This window comes from Schistocerca gregaria, chromosome 5 (assembly GCF_023897955.1).
Source record: "Schistocerca gregaria isolate iqSchGreg1 chromosome 5, iqSchGreg1.2, whole genome shotgun sequence".
In the NCBI taxonomy this organism is placed as follows: Eukaryota; Metazoa; Arthropoda; class Insecta; order Orthoptera; family Acrididae; genus Schistocerca; species Schistocerca gregaria.
The window spans coordinates 68,987,461-69,005,653 of record NC_064924.1 but is presented as its reverse complement, the minus strand read 5'-3'; the positions used below and the strand labels follow the sequence as shown (position 1 = coordinate 69,005,653).

Genomic DNA, 18,193 nt, shown 5'->3' with positions numbered 1-18,193 from the left:
GCGGTCCCCTACGGCACTGCGTAGGATCCTACGGTCTTGGCGTGCATCCGTGCGTCGCTGCGGTCCGGTCCCAGGTCGACGGGCACGTGCACCTTCCGCCGACCACTGGCGACAACATCGGTGTACTGTGGAGACCTCACGCCCCACGTGTTGAGCAATTCGGCGGTACGTCCACCCGGCCTCCCGCATGCCCACTATACGCCCTCGCTCAAAGTCCGTCAACTGCACATACGGTTCACGTCCACGCTGTCGCGGCATGCTACCAGTGTTAAAGACTGCAATGGAGCTCCGTATGCCACGGCAAACTGGCTGACACTGACGGCGGCGGTGCACAAATGCTGCGCAGCTAGCGCCATTCTACGGCCAACAGCGCGGTTCCTGGTGTGTCCGCTGTGCCGTGCGTGTGATCATTGCTTGTACAGCCCTCTCGCAGTGTCCGGAGCAAGTATGGTGGGTCTGACACACTGGTGTCAATGTGTTCTTTTTTCCATTTCCAGGAGTGTATATCGGGCAAGGAGCTATGTTTATATGGAATGGATTGGGTTCTCTAGTTCAACTCAACAGATGATTGACTGGAAATGCTTATATTCGGCTACTTGGAGACCATTTGCAGCCATTCATGGACTTCATGTTCCCAAACAACAAAGGAATATTTATGGATTCCTAATTTTGAAGGTACACTCGTAAAATGGTCGCACGGGAAAATCCACGCCGCTACCTCGGAGATGCTGGTCCCATCGCTCGTGCGCTGACTACAACAGGGCGTTCAAACTCACTTAAATCTTGATAACCTACCATAGTAGCAGCAGTAACCGATCTAACAACTGCGCCACACACTTATTGTCTTATATAGGCGTTGCCGACCGCAGAAACGTATTCTGACTGTTTACGTATCTCTGTATTTGAATACGTGTGCCTGCACCAGTTCCTTTCGCTTCAGTGTGTTCAACATTGGGCCCCTTGAGCCAGTCAGCCAGCAGCAGAATTACGGCATTTCTATTGGCCGTTTTCACCTAACGCTAACTGTACTTATTTGCAAGGTGGTAAGGGGAAGTCCAGTCCATCGTGCCCAAGCTGTAGGAAGCCTCGTTCCCCAGGTACTGGAAACCGGCTTTGGCATATATAACAGCTACAGGCCGAACACACAGGTGCCGCCAGGAAATCATACTGGTTCCAGTGCCTGAAAGTATGTTTAATGTATTCGCAATTGCGAATATGGACAGTCGTCAGCTGCAGAATGGCATCACGGCAATGAAAATTTCATTGTGCAAAAGCGCCCCAGTGGCGAAAACAAGGTATGTCCAATGTTTTCCATGTCTGTGGAATTGTTATATGTTCTGGGAATTTGTGTATCTTGAAAGAAGGTAATAGTAATCACGATCCAGAGATTTAATTTGAACAGTAGGCTAACACGTGGACTTGGTGGTAACGTGGTAGGCAATGTGTAGATCCACCGTTTGCTTAATACAGTGAATTAGTTAGGATGCCAGAGAGCTGTTCTTGTTATTTAAGTTGTGAATTAATATATTGTAGGGCGATTTCAATAACCATCACGTGGGTAATGTTTATGAAGTTTCCAAGTAAGAAGTGGGTTCGATCTTATTGTCCAGGGAATGCCACGTGCCTTACATGAATTAGCTTGTCTTGTATAGCGTTGAAGTAGCGAGAGCAATATTCCATTCTTGGACAGTTTGTCTTAGTTAAGCTACGCGTGTATCTTCACCGCAGGAGGAGACCCTAGTCGGCAGTTTGGTTAAGGAACCCTCTTAGCGTTCGAGTCTGAAAGGAGTTGGGCTCCGAGGTAAAGAACCGCGTTGTCCAGAAGGTACAGAGGCTGCGATGTGCCGAATTCTGGTCGCTCTGGGGAAATGCGCGGTCTTGGAGGCGAGCAAAAAGGGGCCCGCTAAGCGATGTGTAGCGGCTCGTTAGTGTGCGGAGCTAACGGCCAGACCTCTGCTAATTTAGAATCGCGGAATGCACCTTAGCCCGGAACTTCATAACCAAGTCCAGATAGCGTTCGACTGTGCTGAAATACTTGTAACTTGTTGCACGATACTAATCGTGATGCATAAAATAAAATAAGGTGCGCAGTAAATGTATGACTCTGGCACACAAGTACTAGCTTGAATGTGAATACATCCAGTCGTCACCCATTACTTGAGTAAATTATCCGTTGGCTTATAATTGTAAAGGCGACCAGGAGATTGACATAATTATCTGCATGTTAAATGTTGCAATCAGTAAAATAAATTAATGTTTAATTCATTGATTTGCTATTATTCCAAACAATTAAAATAGAATCCCGTATTTATAATGAGAATGAAAATCAGAGAAGTAATTATCAGAGAAAGAGAGAACGATAAATAAGCTAGAAGCATTAGAAGGAGAAGCCTTTTATTAACCATCCACATGGCCAGGAATCTTTCTAGTTTTTCCATTAACAAAGATATTTTCATGAAACGAATCTTCCCCGTAGCAGGAACCTTTGAAATATGTACAGGAATCATTCATGGGCATGCATGCACCAATGTCTGTTCAGCACCAAATGCTACTTGTCTATCCATAGTCATAAATTAAGCACAATTGACGGATCAGAATTCTTAAGGAGATTTGTAGCAAGAACAATCAGCATTGATAGTAAGCACTGATAAATACACTCCTGGAAATGGAAAAAAGAACACACTGACACCGGTGTGTCAGACCCACCATACTTGCTCCGGACACTGCGAGAGGGCTGTACAAGCAATGATCACACGCACGGCACAGCGGACACACCAGGAACCGCGCTGTTGGCCGTAGAATGGCGCTAGCTGCGCAGCATTTGTGCACCGCCGCCGTCAGTGTCAGCCAGTTTGCCGTGGCATACGGACCTCCATCGCAGTCTTTAACACTGGTAGCATGCCGCGACAACTTGGACGTGAACCGTATGTGCAGTTGACGGACTTTGAGCGAGGGCGTATAGTGGGCATGCGGGAGGCCGGGTGGACGTACCGCCGAATTGCTCAACACGTGGGGCGTGAGGTCTCCACAGTACATCGATGTTGTCGCCAGTGGTCGGCGGAAGGTGCACGTGCCGTCGACCTGGGACCGGACCGCAGCGACGCACGGATGCACGCCAAGACCGTAGGATCGTACGCAGTGCCGTAGGGGACCGCACCGCCACTTGCCAGCAAATTAGGGACACTGTTGCTCCTGGGGTATCGGCGAGGACCATTCGCACCCGTTTCCATGAAGCTGGGCTACGGTCCCGCATACCGTTAGGCCGTCTTCCGCTCACGCCCCAACATCGTGCAGCCCGCCTCCAGTGTTGTCGCGACAGGCGTGAATGGAGGGACGAATGGAGACGTGTCTTCTTCAGTGATGAGAGTCGCTTCTGCCTTGGTGCCAATGATGGTCGTATGTGTGTTTCGCGCCATGCAGGTGAGCGCCACAATCAGGACTGCATACCACCGAGGCACACAGGGCCAACACCCGGCATCATGGTGTGGGGAGCGATCTCCTATACTGGCCGTACACCTCTGGTGATCGTCGAGGGGACACTGAATAGTGCACGGTACATCCAAACCGTCATCGAACCCATCGTTCCTAGACCGGCAAGGTAACTTGCTGTTCCAACAGGACAATGCACGTCCGCATGTATCCCGTGCCACCCAACGTGCTCTAGAAGGTGTAAGTCAACTACCCTGGCCAGCAAGATCTCCGGATCTGTTCCCCATTGACCATGTTTGGGACTGGATGAAGCGTCGTCTCATGCGGTCTGCACGTACAGCACGAACGCTGGTCCAACTGAGGCGCCAGGTGGAAATGGCATGGCAAGCCGTTCCACAGGACTACATCCAGCATCTCTACGATCGTCTCCATGGGAGAATAGCAGCCTGCATTGCTGCGAAAGGTGGATATACACTGTACTAGTGCCGACATTGTGCATGCTCTGTTGCCTGTGTCTATGTGCCTGTGGTTCTGTCAGTGTGATCATGTGATGTATCTGACCCCAGGAATGTGTCAATAAAGTTTCCTCTTCCTGGGACAATGAATTCACGGTGTTCTTATTTCAATTTCCAGGAGTGTATGACCTGGCTGATAGTTAATTTGCAAATATTTGATGCTGACCTGTCAAGCACTTAATCAAGATAATCAGAGTGACCACGACTCTGTTGAACGACTAACATTTTAGAGAGAGCTATAGGACAGATGAGGGTCTCAGATATTTCCTGCCTCAAATATTTGCCATCTGACATATGATAATGGCATCCTGACAGCTATCGGTACCATCCAAACTTGGCTTCCAGTGTTTTGTTGTCTAGCACAACTACAACTATTTCAACACGAGGTTTATGATTTCGGCTGCCACTGGACATCCTCAAATCGTAAGAAAAATGCTTTCGTTGACTTTCGCTATTGTTCGGGTTCCGCTGAATAGATCAGAAGTTCACTACACTCAGCTGGCGGCTACACGGGTAGCGGAGGCTGTGTGGCGTGGACTGGGCGGTTTTTTAGGTTAGAAGGCCTCGGGAAAGTACGGGGTGGGCTGCAATCTCAAAGGGTGCATGGTAAATGCAGGGCGTGCTTGGATCAAGGAACAGTCGGAATTGTAGTTGTAAATTGTTGTAGTTGTGCTGGGAAAGTCCCTGAGCTTCAAGCGCTTATAGAAAGCACATAAGCTGAAATCGTTATAGGTACAGAAAGCTGGCTAAAGCCTGAAATAAGTTCTGCAGCAATTTTTACGAAGTCTCAGACGGTGTTCAGGAAAGATAGATTGGGCGGAATTGGTGGTGGATGTGGTGGTGGTGGTTAGTGTTTAACGTCCCGTCGACAACGAGGTCATTAGAGACGCAGCGCAAGCTCGGGTTAGGGAAGAATTGGGATGGAAATCGGCCGTGCCCTTTCAAAGGAACCATCCTGGCATTTGCCGGAAACGATTTATATTGGTGGTGGAGTGTTTGTGTCTGTCAGTAGTGGTTAATCTTGTAGTGAAGTAGAAGTAGATACTCCGTGCGAATTGGTATGGGTGGAGGATATACGTAACAGCCGAACTAAGTTAATAATTGGCTCCTTCTACCGACCCCCAGACTCCGATGATATAGTTGCGGAACAGTTCAGAGAAAATTTGAGTCTCGTAACAAATAAATACTCAACTCATACGGTTATAGTTGATGGGGACTTCAACCTTCCCTCGATATGTTGGCAAAAATACTTGTTAAAAACCGGTAGTAGGCACAAAACATCTTCCGAGATTGTCCTAAATGCTTTCTCTGAAAATTATTTCGAGCAGTTAGTCCACAAAACCAGGCGAATTGTAAATGGTTGCGAAAACATACTTGACCTCTTAGCCACAAGCAATCTAGAGCTGATAGAGAGCATCATGACTGATACAGGGATCAGTGATCAAAAGGTCGTTGTAGCTAGGCTCAATACTGTTTCTTCCAAATCCACCAGAAACAAACGCAAAATAATTTTATTTAAATAAGCGGATAAAGTGTCACTAGAAGCCTTCCTAAGAGACAATCTCCATTCCTTCCGAACTGACTATGCAAATGTAGACGAGATGTGGCTCAAATTCAAAGATATAGTAGCAACAGCAATTGAGATATTCATACCTCATAAATTGGTAAGAGATGGAACGGATCCCCCGTGGTACGCAAAACAGCTCCGAACGCTGCTGCAGAGGCAACGGAAAAAGCATGCGAGGTTCAGAAGAACGCGAAATCCCGAAGATTGGCTAAAATTTACAGACGCGCGAAATTTGGCACGGACTTCAATGCGAGATGCCTTTAATAGGTTCCACAACGAAACATTGTCTCGAAATTTGGTAGAAAATCTGAAGAAATTCTGGTCTTATGTAAAGTACACAAGCGGCAAGACGCAGTCAATACCTTCGCTGCGCAGTGCCGATGGTACTGTTACCGACGACTGTGCCGCTAAAGCGGAGTTATTGAACGCAGTTTTCCGAAATTCCTTCACCAAGGAAGACGAATGGAATATTCCAGAATTTGAAACACGAACAGCTGCTAGCATGAGTTTCTTAGAAGTAGATACCTTAGGGATGGCGAAGCAACTCAAATCGCTTAATACGGGCAAGTCTTCAGGACCAGATTGTATACCGATTAGGTTCCTTTCAGATTACGCTGATACTATAGCTCCCTACTTAGCACTCATATACAACCGCTCGCTCACCGATAGATCTGTACCTACAGATTGGAAAATTGCGCAGGTCGCACCAGTGTTCAAGAAGGGTAGTAGGAGTAATCCATCGAACTACACACCTATATCATTGACGTCGGTTTGCAGAAGGGTTTTGGAGCATATACTGTATTCAAACATTACGAAACACCTCGAAGGAAACGATCTATTGATACGTAATCAGCATGGTTTCAGAAAACATCGCTCTTGTGCAACGCAGCTAGCTCTTTATTCGCACGAAGTAATGGCCGCTATCGACAGGGGATCTCAAGTTGATTCCGTATTTCTAGATTTCCGGAAAGCTTTTGACACCGTTCCTCACAAGCGACTTCTAATCAAGCTGCTAGCCTATGGGGTATCGTCTCAGTTGTGCGACTGGATTCGTGATTTCCTGTCGGGAAGGTCGCAGTTTGTAGTAATAGACGGCAAATCATCGAGTAAAACTGAAGTGATATCAGGTGTTCCCCAGGGAAGCGTCCTGGGACCTCTGCAGTTCCTGATCTATATAAATGACCTGGGTGACAATCTGAGCAGTTCTCTTAGGTTGTTCGCAGATGATGCTGTAATTTACCGTCTAGTAAGGTCATCCGAAGACCAGTATCAGTTGCAAAGCGATTTAGAAAAGATTGGTGTATGGTGTGGCAGGTGTCAGTTGACGCTAAATAACGAAAAGTGTGAGGTGATCCACATGAGTTCCAAAAGAAATCCGTTGGAATTCGATTACTCGATAAATAGTATAATTCTCAAGGCTGTCAATTCAACTAAGTACCTGGGTGTTAAAATTACGAACAACTTCAGTTGGAAAGACCACATAGATAATATTGTGGGGAAGGCGAGCCAAAGGTTGCGTTTCATTGGCAGGTCACTTAGAAGATGCAACAAGTCCGCCAAAGAGACAGCTTACACTACACTCGTTCGTCCTCTGTTAGAATATTGCTGCGCGGTGTGGGATCCTTACCAGGTGGGATTGACGGAGGACATCGAAAGGGTGGAAAAAAGGGCAGCTCGTTTTGTATTATCACGTAATAGGGGAGAGAGTGTGGCAGATATGATACGCGAATTGGGATGGAAGTCATTACTGCAAAGACGTTTTTCGTCGCGGCGAGATCTTTTTACGAAATTTCAGTCACCAACTTTCTCTTCCGAATGCGAAAATATTTTGTTGAGCCCAACCTACATAGGTAGGAATGATCATCAAAATAAAATACGAGAAATCAGAGCTCGAACAGAAAGGTTTAGGTGTTCGTTTTTCCCGCTCGCTGTTAGGGAGTGGAATGGTAGAGACATAGCGTGAGTGTGGTTCGATGAACCCTCTGCCAAGCACTTAAATGTGAATCGCAGAGTAGTCATGTAGATGTAGATTGTGGAAAACCACATGGTCAATCATGTGGGAGTGGACCACGACGACTGTCTTACGACCTCAGGAAACCGGCAAGTGCGAACTGAAATTGTTGTATTGTGCAATAAGATACATTATTTACATCACACGTATCTCACAAAAGCCTCTTTCTGGAATTTTCTTCTTTTTAAGTTTTAACAAGTAACAGTCAGGGAACAGTAGATCAGATAGCTATCATACCTCTAAGAAAACAGATATAGGATAGGACTCTAAACATCCTCGGATGTTTTTCTCAATCAATTCTGTGTGCATTTTGTAATATAAACGGTTAGGAGCGGCTGTTTGACCATCCTGATGTCGTTACTGGTTCCAAATTGTAAGGGGTGGCAGGGGTAGGACGGAAGACGTCCATGTGAGAGCTTCACGCAGGAGATAGGCTTTGAGTTTCATAAGATACTTTTCGAACCTCTTTTCTTGTCTGAAATATGGCTCAATAGGCGTCAGAAAGTACCTACTAGATATATCACATGTAAAGACGTATCGGTGCAAGTGAACAATGAACATATTTCCACTCACAGCGTTCATAATAAGCATCGTGAAACTTCTATTTATAAATCGTTGAGCGATGGCGAGCTGAAAAGTATTGCCTCCGAATTTTTCATGCGAAAACTCTACAAGGTTTTTAAATAAAACAAACGTTATTAACGTTCTACATTTTTATGTTTCATGTCTATATATCTTCAGCCCTCTGCCAGTAAAGAGCTTATATTATAGCTTATAACATGGTGCAGTATAACGTAACTATGTCGGTGTGTGCGACACAGCGTGCTGTAATCGAGTTTCGAATTAAAAGTTAGTGCACACACTTATCACCGTTTCCTTGAGCGTGACAATACCGGACCACACACGAGCGCTACGACATCTGCCACAAATTGTCGCCTTCGATTGACTCTTATCGATCATCCTCCGTACAGTCCTGATTTGGCACCATCCGATTTTCATCTGTTTCCAAAACTTACAAATCACCTTCTTGGACTTTACTTTGACAGTGGTGAAGCGGTGCAAGCAGAGGTGAGATTGTAGCTCCGTCAACTAAGTCAAAGAGATGTGGTACAGTGAGAGCATCAATAAAGTGGTATCTTAATTGGAGAAAGGTGTTCGTCTCCAGGGAAACTAAGTTGTGGAATAACGTTAATTATGTTGTAGAATAACGTTAATAACATTTATTTTATTTAGGAAGCTTTAAGAGTTTTCTCATAAGAAAATCGGAGAGATAACTTCTCAGCACGGTCTTGTAAATTGTTACTAATCTGTGCCGACATCTGTTCATTACAATAGCTGTTGTGTAACCCTATTTGGCCATGTGACGAACTTGTGTAGTTAATTCGCGCAAACCAACCACGCGTAATATTTCTGGCTTAGTAAGCCATCATATTAGGCTCCAAGAAGCTGTTCCCAGAGCAGTGGAGATGTAAGGAGTATATAGATGACGAAATGTGGTGTCAGGTACCTGTGACAGATGTTAGATTCGGTACCATTCCGGTGAGAAAGACCGCCTACATAATGCTACTGCTGTGTGAGTGGCTGCTGTGTTCGGAACAAGGGCGCCAAAACGTTAAAGAATAGTTATTATTATTAGTTAAACTACTCACTGGAATGACTTCACTTTTTAATATAAACATCTCTCAACAGCTGGCTATCAATCAGTAATTTTAGAATTATTAAAAACAATTTAAATCAAAAACAAAAGACTGACGTAACTGCAGACGAAGCACTTCGGAAGCGTTCGGGTCACGCCTTTTCTGGTATGGTGCGCTAAGTGTTCCGGGCTGTTCGTCACTCTGGATTAGGCAGTCGAAATGTACAGTCACGTTGTCTGTGGCAGGATGTGTTTGCCAGAATTCAGTATTAAAAGATTCACTCCGGTAGTGGCTGGCTCTGAGCACTATGGGACTTAACTTGTAAGGTCATCAGTCCCCTAGAACTTAGAACTACTTAAACCTAACTAACCTAAGGACAGCAAACACATCCATGCCCGAGGCAAGATTCGAACCTGCGATCGTAGCGGTCGCGCGGTTTCAGACTGTAGCGCCTAGAACCGCTCGGCCACCCCGGCCGGCTCACTCCGGTAGTCATGAGTCACAGACACATGCCACAAATAGTGTAAAGATACATTTTCGTAAACATTGTGTTTGATCGTGTACTTTGCTGTATAAAAGGGTGTTGTCTTATTAAGATCATGTACTCTTCTCGTGTGGCTATATCAAAATACGCGAGTGGCATCCCAAACAAGTGATACATTATTTCAGAACAGAACCTCGCTAAAAGTTAGTTTCAGCCTCAAGATACAGAACCTACGACCTGCATACTGTTTACTGCGCTGGGGACATCAGCTTGAAGACAGCAGGTTAGTGAACTATAACAGAACCTTTGTATTCCACACAGTGCATTGGAAACAACGAGGCGCCTCACGTGTACTGCATGCACAGAACAAATGTGCTCAGTGACACGTCATCCGCAGTAATTCAGAGGAGGTAAAGGACGATGATCGTTGTGGTGTGCGTAGTGTAAGACCTTCGGTACACACACCATCAGATTATTTGACTTGTCGCTCTAACGAAGTAGGCAAGTGTCAGCAATATGTCTCGTGGTCTTACCGTGGCGTGTTTATCTTCTGCCGTTAGGTCAGACGACAGAAAAGCCACTTGCACGCTTAGAGTAGCAGACTGACGGTGACCAACTTTAAACAGAACTTGATTAATTATCAGACACATTTATTAAAATAATAAAAAGCATAGACATTACGTAACTTGATTCTGGATGCTGTTTACAATTTACAATCTGAAGTTCCTTTGGTGTTGGTACGTTAAGATTATTCTCACATGTCTCTAATACTTGACAAAGTGTCTATTCATTTATGTTCATGGCTATGCACAGGAAAATGGTAATCTTATTAGGTGCAGACTGAAACTTGACTATAGACTGATACAGACTAATGCAGACTGGTACAGACTGGTGCTTACTGACTAATCGGAGGTCTCTACACTCGTTATAATACCTCGCGCGTTCAGGTATCACTGCGCGAGTGTGATCCACGAGGAGAAAAGGTTCTACTTTAGCAGCAATCTCATTGGCTGCGTTACATATTAATACGCGGATCAGCGGAAGCAGAATTTGGTCCGTCTCTATGGCAGCGCCATCTCGTAGTGTGGAGACAGATGAGCGCTGCGCCTGCGCTGTTGTGCTTAGCGGGGCGCGCTCTAGTGGGAAAGCTGTGCACGCGCTGACCTCGCGGTACTATGTACACAACATCGTTATTAACACCAACAATCAATTCATTCTTCCTGTCTTGCCGTACACATCAGAATGGGGTATGGGGCGTCTTGCTGCTATTCACATTTGACGTCAGGCGGATTTGGGGAATGCAACTGTTGTGGTTGGCAGGAGAGCCAACCCCGTATTGCTAAAGGAGGCCGAAATGCACGCGTTTTAGCTCACGCAGGCTGGCGTGAGGTCTGGATCATGACAAGGGAATTAGAATTGAGAAAAACGGACGTAGCTGGTGGAATACTTAACTTTAATCCGTTAAAGAAAAACGTCGCTCTATATGGTACATGATTCACAATATCAATAGTACGGACACTGGCGCCTTGCTAGGTCGTAGCAAATAACGTAGCTGAAGGCTATGCTAACTATCACCTCGGCAAATGAGAGCGTAGAAGTCAGTGAACCATCGCTAGCAAAGTCGGCTGTACAACTGGGGCGAGTGCTAGGAAGTCTCTATAGACTTGCCGTGTGGCGGCGCTCGGTCTGCTATCACTGATAGTGGCAACACGCGGGTCCGACTTATGCTACCGGACCGCGGTCGATTTAAAGGCTACCACGTAGCAAGTGTGATGTCTGGCTGTGACACCACAGCAACAACCTACATAGTGCAAATTAAAACGCCAGCAGGATAATTCTAAAACTTGCTAAAGGTTCCGCAGCGACGAGCTACAACGGAACTACTCACTCGTTAGAGAGGCAGCAACTGCTCGCAGATGTCTCTGCGCCTCGTCTTGATGCTACGCCCTCCCCTCCCCTCCCCTCCCCTGCAACGGCGGTCCGACGCCTGGAATTAAAAGCCGCGCGCGTGAGGCGGCCACGGCTGCCCAGTACGCGCTCGGGGCTGACGTTGTTTGTGCGCTGGGCGGCGCTGCGCTCGCCGGGATTTATTAATGCGCGCGGCGCGCCGGACGCGTAATTTCCGGCAGGCGGGAAGGCGCGCCTGCCGAGTGGAGTGCAGGCGCTGCACTACACGTGGCGCTGCCTGGCGGTCGCCGGCTGAAGCTCGGCGTCGGCGCTAACTGCTCCGGCCGTTCCGCTCACTTTGCCAGCTGGCCGAACCGTCGGCGAGATGGGTGTGTGGCAAGCCGAGGAGGCAGCTTCTACATCCACTTACACGGGTTGGACAAAAATAAGGGAAATGCATGCTTGATGTGAATGCAAACATAAATGCCGAGCCCCCAGGTTGCACTGTTGTATCTGATCAACAGCGGCACCTGTGCAGTGTCCTCAATACCTCGCAAGTGTCAGTCGGGGTCAGAACAGTATTGTGTGTAGCTGCGAGTGCATTACCTCAGAACTAAATGGCTTCAAGCGTGGACTAAGTGTTGGTGCTATTACGGTGGTACTTCCGTAACCAAAGTAACTGAACTGTTTGGTGTGTCAATGGGCACCATATCGAAGTTTTATACCGTTTACATGGAAAGTGGAAGATCAACATCCTTTACGTAACAACGTGGATGAAAATGTGTTGCGTGATCATGATAGATAGTCACTGAAGGGGCTTTTGACGAAAAATAAGAGGACGATAGCTCCAAAAATTACTGGAGAAATGAATCTCTCTCTCGCGAATCTTGCGAGCAACAAAACAGTAAGAAGGCGACGCTATAATCTGGGAATTTCATGGTCAGCTGGAATACCAAAAATTCACATCAGAGATGCAGATAGTTGGAACAGGAAAGTATGGGGCCAAAGCCGTAAAATTTGGACTGTGGAGCAATGGTAGAATATCATTTGGTCACACGAGTCTCGTTGCAAACTGTTTCCAGCTTCTGCTGGAGTTTACGAGATATGGGGGTGGGGAGAGGTTCGGCGATAGTTTGGCTGACAGTATCGTGATATTCTATGCGCCCTATAGATGCTGTGCAAGTTCGTATTACTGGCAAGAATTATGTGACCATTTTGGTTCGTCATGTCCTTACCACGGTACAATGCTTGTTCCACAATGGTGATGCTGGGTTCCAAGACGATGGGCCCATGTTCGCACAGCTCACATCGTCCAGGACTGGTTATGCAAGTGCAGTGATGAACTGTCCCATCTTCCCTGGCCACCACATCTCCCTGATCTCAATATTATTGAGACTTAGTGGTCTGCTGTAGAGAGAATTGTGTGCGATTGCTATGCACCTACCTTACCGTTGTGTGTACTTGCCACTGGTTTGTAGGAATCATGGTACACGATTCCCATCAAAACATTACAATACCTGTATTTATTTATTCCGAGACGACTGGAACTTGTTTGGGTGCCAACAGGTTTTCTTATACCATATTAGATATGGTAATTTAGTGTATTTTTAGTGTTTCAACATTTTTGTCCAGTCACTGTACATACTCAGCAAACCACCGTGAAGTTACTGGCAGAGAGTGTTTAACACGGAATAAAAATCAGTAGCAGTCAGTTCACATACTGACAAAGCACCCAATGAAATATCTATATTGGGGTGTGGACAGAATAGCGCGCTTTGTGGAATGATGTCACATGATGATCGACTTTCCATCCCTAAAGGGTAGTGGCTGACGAAATACCCATCACGCTAACTACTCCCAGCATTACGTAAACGTATGGCAAGACTCTTGTAACAAAGTATATATGTGGTATCTGTTCTTTCAGACATGGCAGAAAGACCAGACACAGTAATATATATACACTGTATGATCAAAAGTATCCAAATACTTGGCTGAAAATGACTTACAAGTTCGTGGCGCCCTCCATCGGTAATGCTGGAATATAATAAGGTGTTGGTCCATCCTTAGCCTTGATGACACCTGCCACTCACGCAGGCATACGTTCCGTCAGGTGCTGGAAGGCTTCTTGGGGAATGACAGCCCATTCTTCACGGAGTGCTGCACTGAGGAGAGGTATCGATGTTGGTCGGTGAGGCCTGGTACGAAGTCGGCGTTCCAAAACATCTCAAAGGTGTTCTATAGGATTCAAGTCAGGACACAGTGCAGGCGCCGGCTGCGGTAGCCCAGCGGTGCTAGGCGCTTCAGTCCGGAACCGTGCGACTGCTACGGTCGCAGGTTCGAATCCTGCCTCGGGCATGGATATGTGTGATGTCCTTAGGTTAGGTTTAAGTAGTTCTAAGTTCTAGGGGACTGATGACCTCAGATGTTAAGTCCCATAGTGCTCAGAGCCATTTCTTGAACCACTGTGCAGGACAGTCCACTACAAGTATGTTATTGTTGTGTAACCACTCTGCCACAGGCCGTGCATTATGAACTGGTCCACGATCGTGTAGAAAGATGCAATCGCAGTCCCCGAATTGGTCTTCAAAAGTGGGAAGCAAGAAGGTACTTAAAACATCAATGTAGGCCTGTGCCGTGATAGTGCCACGCACAACAACAAGGGGTGCAAGCCCCCTTCATGAAAACCACGACCACACCATAACACCACTGCCTCCGAATTTTACTGTTGGCACTACACACGCTGGCAGATGATTTTCGGGTTCCCGGGTTCGATTCCCGGAGGGGTCAGGGATTTTCTCTGCCTCTTGATGGCTGGGTGTTGTGTGATGTCCTTAGGTTAGTTAGGTTTAAGTAGTTCTAAGTTCTAGGGGACTGATGACCACAGTAGTTAAGTCCCATAGTGCTCAGAGCCATTTGAACTATTGTTTTAAATGACGTTCACCTGGCATTCGCCATACCCACACCCTGCCATCGGATCGCCACCTTGTGTACCGTGATTCGTCACTCCACACAGCGTTTTTCCCCTGTTCATTCTTCCAATGTTTATGCTCGTTACACCAAGTGAGACGCTTGGCATTTAACGGCGTGATGCGTGGCTTATGAGCAACCGCTCGACCATAAAATCCAAGTTTTCTCACCTCCCACCTAACTGTCACAGTACTTGCAGTGGATGCTGATGCATTTCGGAATTCCTGTGTGATGGTCTGGATAGGTGTCTGCCTATTACACGTTACGATCCTCTTCAACTGTCGGCAGTCTCTGTCGATCAACAGACGAGGTCGGCCTGTACGCTTTTGTGCTGTGCGTGTCCTTTCACGTTTCCACTTCACTATCATATCGGAAACAGTGGACCTATGGATGTTTAGGAGTGTGGTAATCTCGCGTACAGACGTGTGACACAACTGACACCCAAACACCTGACCACGTTCGAAGTCTGAGAGTTCCGCGGAGCGCACCATTCTGCTCTCTCACGATATCTAATGACTACTGAAGTAGCTGATGTGGAGTACCTACCAGTATGTGGCAGCAAAGTGCACCTAATATGAAAAACGTATGTTTTTGGGGATGTCCGGATACTTTTGATCACATATTATATATAAGGCGAGGACGACCAATGGTCTCTTCAGTGCAGATGCACATGAGGTATGCACTGCATTAGTAGTGTGTGGGATGTGTAGGTATGTTGAGAATTTTGGTTGGACGGGAGGCGTGCTAGGGCAGTCTTCGCAGCTGTGGTGACCACTGTGTTCGATGGCGCTGTGGTCAGCGCATCTGTCTAGCGAGGAGGAGACCCGGGTTTGAATCCCTATCCAGCACAAATTTTCAACTTTCCCCACTGATTTATATCAATGCCCATTCGTAGCTAATGTCTGTAATTCCTTTGTGTCTTGTAAGAAAGACTCTTCAATCGCCCTTGTGTGTCTCTGCCACCAGGCAACAAAACAACTCAGTGCGAGGAACCGCCAGACATCGAAGAATTCGGCAATAGATCTCAGTGCACCTGTGTTCGCCGTGACGCCTTCCGTCATGCTTCCTCGCAGCAGTAACTTTACGTATTCCCGGCTGGTCGTTCAGAAGGCACACTGAGATGTACTTTCAAGACTTAGTGTTAATAACAGTACATAAATGAGTCATAGGCGTGGGTTCTCCTGTCATGTGGATAATGCAGTGAAGTTTAAGGTTGAATTAAAGAACTTTCTGTTGGGCAGCTCCTCCTACTCAACTGAAGAATATCTTGACATAATCTCTTAACGTTTTAGGTTATGTTAAAAGACACCCACTATTTGTTGACTAACAAAAACATTTAAATATTGGTAACCGGATCTTTGGTGAGATGCTCTTTCGCCATATAAAATGGACTTTTCACAGTCTCTGGCTTCCTATCGAAAAAAAAAAACAGTGCGTAATATGTCCTAGCTTCCCCTGAATGCCATGTTGTCTGGACTTCCGAAAACAGTAATTGGATTTAGCCGTAGGGTCTATCACAAAGAAAACTGAACTTCATATCAACCCGCCAGAAAATGAACTTTACTAAATGATTCCTAGTAAATGTCTCTCACATGGCCCATGGCGTTAAACGATCTCACAAGTTGGGCAAGCCTGCTGGTACGAACACTGGGGAAAAGTTTAGCGAACTAAGTTGATGCTTAAAGGACATTTATTCACAAAGTGGAGCGTACATATGAACTTCATTAAACAAGGAACACGTATAAAATGCTGGGTTAGACAAACAACGGAAAGAATATTTTCTTGAGAGGGACAAACTTCTGTCCTCAAATCAGCATGGTCGAGGCTGACTACAGAACGATTCTACTACCGCCAACGTACATCTCGCGTAAGGACCGTCACGATATAATCAAAGAGATTCGAGATCGTACGGAGGCATATAGGCAGTCGTTTCTACGAGAGTTCCATGGATATGATATACGAATTGGTCTGGCAATCGTAAAACAAAAGCGTTGTTCGCTGCGTTAGATGAAATTTCGATCACCAACTTTCTCCACATAGTGCGAAAACCTGTTGTTGACGCCCACTTACATAGGGAGAAATGATCATCATAATAAAATACGCGGGATCAGAGTTCACTCGGAAATATTCCAGGTTTGTTTTTCCCGCCCGCTGTTTGAGAGTGGTTCAAAAATGGCTCTGAGCACTATGGGACTCAACATCTTAGGCCATAAGTCACCTAGAACTTAGAACTACTTAAACCTAACCAACCTAAGGACATCACACACACCCATGCCCGAGGCAGGATTCGAACCTGCTACCGTAGCAGTCCCGCGGTTCCGGACTACAGCGCCAGAACAGCACGGCTACCGCGGGCGGCTGTTTGAGAGTGGAACAGTAGAGAAGTACCATAAAGGTGGTTCGATGAACCCTCTGATATTCACTTAATTTTGAATTGTTGAGTAATGATAAAGATGTACATGATGACAGCATGCTTCCGAAACGCATCGTGGTAATAAACATTATTGAAAAGTGCCTGAAGCAGTAAAAATTGTTTCAGAAGCAGCATCTTCTCAGGTCCGGCGCTGAGAATCTGCGTCACCTGAGTTGGGAACTTGAGGTAACGCAGTTTTTCTGTAGCGAATTTTCCACTCAGCCGTCACGACTTAAGTTTTCTGCGCATGTTCCGCTACTTAGCGGCGGGTTTGGGTCGAGGGGTGTGGTCGGGTTTTACTGCTGAATAAGACGCGCAGGCCGGGCCGACAATAACTTGGGCCTCCTCATCTGGCGGCCCGCCCCTCCCCCCGGGATTAAGATGGGCGGCGATGGGCCTCCCCCCCCCCCCCCCCCCCTCCCAGCACTCCGGCGTCGCCCGGCAGCGGGCGACTCAGCAAGTTGCTGCGTAGCTTGGCCAGCCCCTGTGTTTGCAGACGCGCGCTGCCTGCTAAGCTGCCGCCAGCGGCCGGCTTTAAATATATTTCCCGAGAATCTCCCAGGCGGGCACTTGTGTTGATCTTGCGGATTACAAACTCCCCTGGCATCTCGAGTTAACAGTTTCATCGAGAAGGTACTGCCCTGCATATCGAATTACTACGGGCTGGCGGAGGAGCGGAAGAAGAACGCACGTTCTCTCTGGTGCATCTGCGGGAAACAGCTCACTGCTTTTAGCCCATTCAGTACCATTAAATTTGCGAGAGCAAGACATTAATGGGCGGCTATTTTAATTACTGTCATACTCAGAAAGAACAATGTGATAAAAATATTGCCACCGTTTCGTTTTTCGGCGCAGAAAGTGTCACAGAGTGTTATTCATAACTACACTGCCCAACAAAATTATAGGTTCACTCTTTCGAAGCCCTCTAATTGTATTCTATTCCGACGCATACGAAAGGGGGAAAAAACAACAACAACGGAATAACACATTGCCATCGGCGAAGCTTGTGTAGTACGTATTCCTGCCGCTAGGTGTGTGTAGCAGCCGGCAGGAGTGGCCGAGTGGTTCTAGGCGCTACATCTGGAACCGTGGGACCGCTACGGTCGCAGGTTCGAATCCTGCCTCAGACATGGAAGTGTGTGGTGTCCTTAGGTTAGTTAGGTTTAAGTAGTTCTAAGTTCTAGGGGACTGATGACCTCAGAAGTTTAGTCCCATAGTGCTCAGAGCCATTTGAACCATTTTTGTGCATAGCACAACCCACTGCCAGTTCAGTGGCGCCTGTG

General features: G+C 46.7%; 1 protein-coding gene across 1 annotated transcript in view; it reads right to left on the bottom strand.

The window, feature by feature from the left end:
• LOC126273226 (Down syndrome cell adhesion molecule-like protein Dscam2) overlaps positions 1 to 17,517 on the bottom strand; it is a 376,826-nt gene extending 359,309 nt beyond the window's left edge. The window contains exon 1 of the mRNA XM_049976769.1: positions 17,338 to 17,517. Within this exon, the coding sequence (XP_049832726.1) occupies positions 17,338 to 17,517 (180 nt within the window). The remainder of the gene's footprint in view (positions 1 to 17,337) is intronic.
• Between the last annotated feature and the right edge of the window lie 676 nt (positions 17,518 to 18,193).